Genomic DNA, 5386 nt, shown 5'->3' with positions numbered 1-5386 from the left:
GCTGAAATTGTAGCTGCAAATATTTTTGAGGTATGTTTCTATCAGTTTTCCACATCTGGTGATGGAAAATTATTGAGTTATTTTTTTTTACAAAATGTCTTAAGCGCAATAAGCTTGAGCAGAGACCATATGTAAAACAACAATTTTCCTACATTAAGAAGAAAAAATATCAGCTGTATTTAGATCTAGGCCAGTCTAACACATGRATATGTTCAGTTTTCTTTTTCAGGTTGAAGGAGAAACTCTCACTCTTTTGAAGTCTCTGACARGTTTCTATTCTGAATTTTATTGGCCATCTACTGCAAATGGTTGCTCTGAAATGTACCTCAACAATAAGACTTCTACCTATTACAGCAATAAAATAAAATAAAATAAAAATCTTAAAATAACAGTTTGGTAAAGAATGTGATTCCTCAAAGATGCTTTACAGAGAAATATTTGTTGAATATATTTTAAAACTTGCCTACATATCTGGCTTACCTATCAYAGTCCTTTGCGTTAGTCYACTTAATKTATTTCTGTTTATATGTATACYCAACACAAGATCAATAAGCATTGTATAACCTTATTCATCAAAAGAAAGCAACAAAAAGTTTTATTACATTATAATCAGTTTTGCCTGGGATTGCAATGTCATTGAGACAAAAAAATAATCCAATTTGTAGGACTTACTTCTAATTACAGTATAAATGTACACAACTCTCTCTTATATATTACATATTTACAAAGGTATATTCAGGAGTGCATCCACAGAATATGTTAAATAAGGCACAAGCTGTCAGAAAACAACTTTGCAGCAACATTTACTCAGTAAAAGCTTCGAGCCGGAGAGCAATAGAATTGCTGCATTTGTAAAAGCAAAGAAGAACTCTAAAGGAAATGTAAAAATGTGCCATGCCTCAATTTGCATTAACTAAGCAAAACGTTTCTCTCCCCCAAACCCCAATTCAGAATCAGTATCAGGATCTGTTCAGACAACTCAGATAATTGTGTATTAATTTATGCATGCCTAATCAAGTAAAACATCCCTGGGTAAAATAGTGTAAAAGATATCCAGTGTTATGATGACTGCCATCAGCTGCAAAGAAGCTGCAGTTCACTGGAGTTGTAGTTTAAAGCAGGAGCTGCTACCTCTGTCCCTTCAATGCCGTCCTGTCCTCTGATCTTTAGGTTGATGAACTTTATCTTCCAGCTGTTTTCATTCAGGGGTGAGCGGATGAGGCCGAATATCTGCTCGAAAATGCCAAGGCAGAACTGGTCTCTGTGGATGGTCCCAGCCACACCCACCAGAACCAAGCCATGGGGGGAGGCCACTGCCCTGAGGCCGTGAGGGTCCAGGTTGGGACTGAAGACAAGGCGCTCTCCACTGGTCAGGGCCAAGAGACGAAGGCTGACCACTTCAGCCCCTTGGAACTCCTCCATCTGCTCAGTCGTAGCTCTGAAAAACACACGGTAATCAATTTCCTTGAAAACGGACATCTTTTTTTTCCTCCCCGTTGGTTTAATATTCCTACCTGGAAAGAAGCCGAAGTTTCACATCTGGCCAGAAATGCTGTGGCCCCCAGTCTTGAGGCTGTTGGCCCAGTGATGGATTCTGACTGTTCAGGATCTGGAAGAACCACTGGCAGAACTGCTGTCCCAGGATCAGTGGATCAAAGCCAACCTTGGTTTGTATGTCATTGGAATCAGATGTTGTGGGCTGTTGCTGCTTGGCTTCATCCACCTTTAATGAGTAACAGATTTGAGTCATACACCACACTTTATGCAGCAATACATATTTCAACCGTCTTTCTGTAAAAGAGACATTCAAAATAAAATAAAAAAATATATAACATTTGCGACTATAGAAATTTCTTTAGAGACAAAACAGGAATCAAAGTGTCTAATTATAAAATTTTAATTAATATATGATAAGAAATATTAGTATTATATATTTCGAAGGTCACAATTGGTATGTTATGTAGCAAGAGATCAATGTTTAAAATAGAACTATACACACTTCAGACACTTTTTTTCTCATCACAGTTGTCATTTCAGCAGACATGTTACAATGTAGGAAATAAGTTTTCAGACCCCCTGAACTTTTCCACACTGATATTCTACAACAAAATACTTTAGTGTACTTCAGTTAGATTTTTTTTAGTACATAGGGTCCAGCTAAAAGTAATTTAAATCCGTAAAGGTTTGCTAGAGAGCATCTTTTGGAGCACACTTCAACACACTGTTCAAAAATGTAAAGAATATGGCAGACATGCAAACATAATACCAACATCCATCTAAAATGACAGACCAGGAAAGGAGAGCATGAATCAGAGAAGGAACCAAGAGACCCAGATTACGTCTGGAGGAGCTGCTAAGATCCACAGCTCAGGTGGGAGAATCTGTAGACGTAACTATCAGTTCTGCAAACCACAAACCTGACCTTTACTGATGAATAGTAAGAAGAAAGTCATTAGTAAAAGCAAGACGTTCAATATGTGCTTCAAGTTTGCCACAGCTTACGGAAAGGAAACGGCAACTTATGAGGGAAAGTGCATTTGTCAAATAGATGTGTCATGGTAAGACAACAGCCAAGAATACACAACCAGAGCTAGAGTGGGATGTCTAGATAAAAAACTTAATGTTGCAGTCAAAGTGATTATGGTACTTTCCTAGACACACTGCATTTAATCTGACTTTGTAAAGAAGACAAGGCATACATTTTAATCTTCAGATATGTAGTTACAAAAACATCAGATTTATTTTTATTCACAAGGGCATTTATTTATTTTACTGCTGCTTAAATAACCTAAAGTATTTATGTGGCATACATATATATGTATAAAATGCTTTTAGTTTTGATACACACACTAAAGAGAGTTTTAAAATATGAACCCACTAAATTTAAACTTGTTTTTTAAAAGTGGAAATTTTGCAGGATATTATAACATGCATGTCACTCATATCTTGCCAACTGTAATTTTAAAACAGATGATATTCTGTTAGTTTGTTCATCAGTTTAAATGTAACAGGGTTTTTTTAACAACATTATAGATGTGAAGTTTGCCAAAATGGGTTTATGTATTCATTCTTTAAATTTTGCTTAGTCTGCAACTTATTTTGACTCTTGACTTTTACTGCTGTGTTAAGTTATGTTACTATTGACAATTGGTAGTTACTATAGCAACCAGTAACAGTCAGCTCACCTCCTTCTTCGGTTCCTGTCTGTAACTGTGGTATGTATTAGGATCAGCTCTGTGTTTTCTTCACCAGTGTTACATTTTATCATATATATATATATATATATATATATATATATATATACACACACACACACACACACACACACACACAAGGTTTTATGTGTAATTTTGTCATGTTTTATATATGTTTTTTACTGTTGTAATTTGTGTTGTTCATTGTAGTTGTGCCTTATTTTACAACTGTTAAGTTGCTCTGAAGTGTGCCTAGTTTTATTATTATTACCATTATTATTGTATTTTATTTAATGACTAGGTGCAGAAGCTAGTCATTAAATAATGACTGGCTTCTGCACCTTCACTGATTTTAATTTTTCTCTTGTTAGAAATGTTTACATTTTTTTGATACAAAGTGTGATGGTCTTTGAATGTTAAATATGTGTGTGTATTTACTCTACTTTTCTAAACATGTATATCCGCTATTTACGTTAAAGACTAGTTATATAGATTATTGTGAATTTGTGTGAAATACCACTATACAATCACACTCAACTCATCTCCTTTTCCTTTTTTTCCAGTTTGTGACTGTGGAGCACAAGGTGCTGGACTGATATTAACTTCCAGTTTCACTTTTTCTCTTGTTAAAATAAATACAGTAAGCTTAAGTGTGTCTGTGGTGAAATCAACCCACTGGATCTGAAATAAATTAAGTAGAACTATGTAAACAATTAGAACACTTTCCAATTTGATGATTTTGTCAGTTCTGAAAGCCAGAGAAAAATGTTGTATGGTTGTTTCAAGCAGCTGACAGATAAGTTGAAATTTAATGGACTGTCAAAACTGACCATAAATTAATTACAAACTCAAATTGCAACTTATTTCAAACATTTATTAAATGCGTCAGAGCTTTTCCTAACCGTTTTAGGTGCAAATATAGCGTAATGTTTTAAATAGCATTCATTAAACTACGACTGTATAACCATGGGAACAGGTTAGCATACCCTGCCCTACCGTTACTGACGACCACAGCTCCAGCGTCCTCTTCACCAGCTGGTGTTTCTCGCTGGTTGGCGGCATTGTCACCCCTTCTTTGACGAGGTATTTAAATATGAGGTCACGGTGAACCTTTCTCCTTCTGAGAAGCTCCTCTGCACTTTTGGAGAAACTCAGAATTGTTTCCATGGCCTCTGTATAAAAAATTAAAAATGTGTAAGCAAACAGCAAATAAAATGTTTTTGTTTTCTCTGATGTTTTCGCATGCTGGTGTTTTAAGTAAATGTATACAATGATTATCCAAGTTTGTGACATTTGTCACATTGTGACAGTATTCCTGTTTAGACTGAAGTCTTACCTGTCATGTTTTCCACGACAATCATCTTATTTGTAACCGTGTCACTAAGTGATCTTAAGTCGACATCTGTCATCGAGCTCAATATCTTTTTAAAGCCAACACGCTCCGTTTCTGAAAGCCCAGGCATGATCACAAAACAAAATTTTGGGCTTTTCGCCCTTATGTGCACTGCTTGGAAATGCGTCCGTACAGAAACATTTACTTATGCCTAACTGTTCCTCCCATAACAAATATTTTTATTGTAGTGCTGGTGCTGTTTGTTTTTTAGTTAATTTTGTCCCATGTTTATACCCCAGGTGTAATTATTACTTCAAATTTTGCTTCACGTGTTTGTATGAATCCCTGTTGTGTTATCCCTGTTGTGTTGCACCGTGTTGTTTTTCAAAAGACTGTAGTAGGAATCCGAGTTCAAGTAAATGCGTCATGAAGGATAATTTGCGTTCCATGTTGCTTGTCGAAATTTTAGCATTTCCCATTTTCTTATTATGTGTTCTTTTCAAATTTAACATAAGTATGTGTTATGACAAGAAATTTGGAATCCTGTATTCGTCTTAACTAATTTATATGACTGCAAAGTAAATTATAATATATTGATGCCGTGCACTGACAATCATGGTCAAACTTAAAAGGAAAAGTACAAAAATTCCAAGTTTACAATGAGCATCTGAAGGTATCATCAGAAGACAGGCGAAATGAGGAAGGACGAATCCGGAGCGTCCGGTCCGTTCTGGAACCGTTGCCATATTGTTACCATCTTGTGAGTGTCACTTTTTTTTTTTTAGATTTAAAGAGTGCCTCTTACAAGATCTTGGTGACATTGTGGATATATTTGTTGTTGTTGTTATTATTGTCATTA

The 5386-nt window shown here is 35.6% G+C and overlaps 1 protein-coding gene and 1 long non-coding RNA gene across 2 annotated transcripts; one reads left to right on the top strand and one right to left on the bottom strand.

Annotated features, from left to right (window-relative positions):
* Positions 1 to 266: 266 nt before the first annotated feature.
* On the bottom strand, positions 267 to 4873 carry lg2h3orf38 (linkage group 2 C3orf38 homolog). The gene is made up of 4 exons (XM_008403588.2): positions 4531 to 4873; positions 4191 to 4366; positions 1515 to 1723; positions 267 to 1438 (listed from the first exon to the last, which is right to left on the bottom strand). The coding sequence occupies exons 1-4, from the start codon at positions 4655 to 4657 to the stop codon at positions 1075 to 1077; spliced, it is 876 nt and encodes a 291-aa protein (XP_008401810.1). The 5' UTR covers positions 4658 to 4873; the 3' UTR covers positions 267 to 1074.
* LOC103461261 (uncharacterized) lies at positions 1730 to 3841 on the top strand. Its single transcript, XR_533084.1, has 2 exons — positions 1730 to 3215; positions 3758 to 3841. It is a non-coding gene; the product is annotated as an uncharacterized LOC103461261 (long non-coding RNA).
* Positions 4874 to 5386: the final 513 nt, after the last annotated feature.

Source organism: Poecilia reticulata, linkage group LG2, assembly GCF_000633615.1.
Source record: "Poecilia reticulata strain Guanapo linkage group LG2, Guppy_female_1.0+MT, whole genome shotgun sequence".
In the NCBI taxonomy this organism is placed as follows: Eukaryota; Metazoa; Chordata; class Actinopteri; order Cyprinodontiformes; family Poeciliidae; genus Poecilia; species Poecilia reticulata.
The sequence above is the reverse complement of the archived record's forward strand: the minus strand, read 5'-3'. Positions and strand labels throughout refer to the sequence as shown.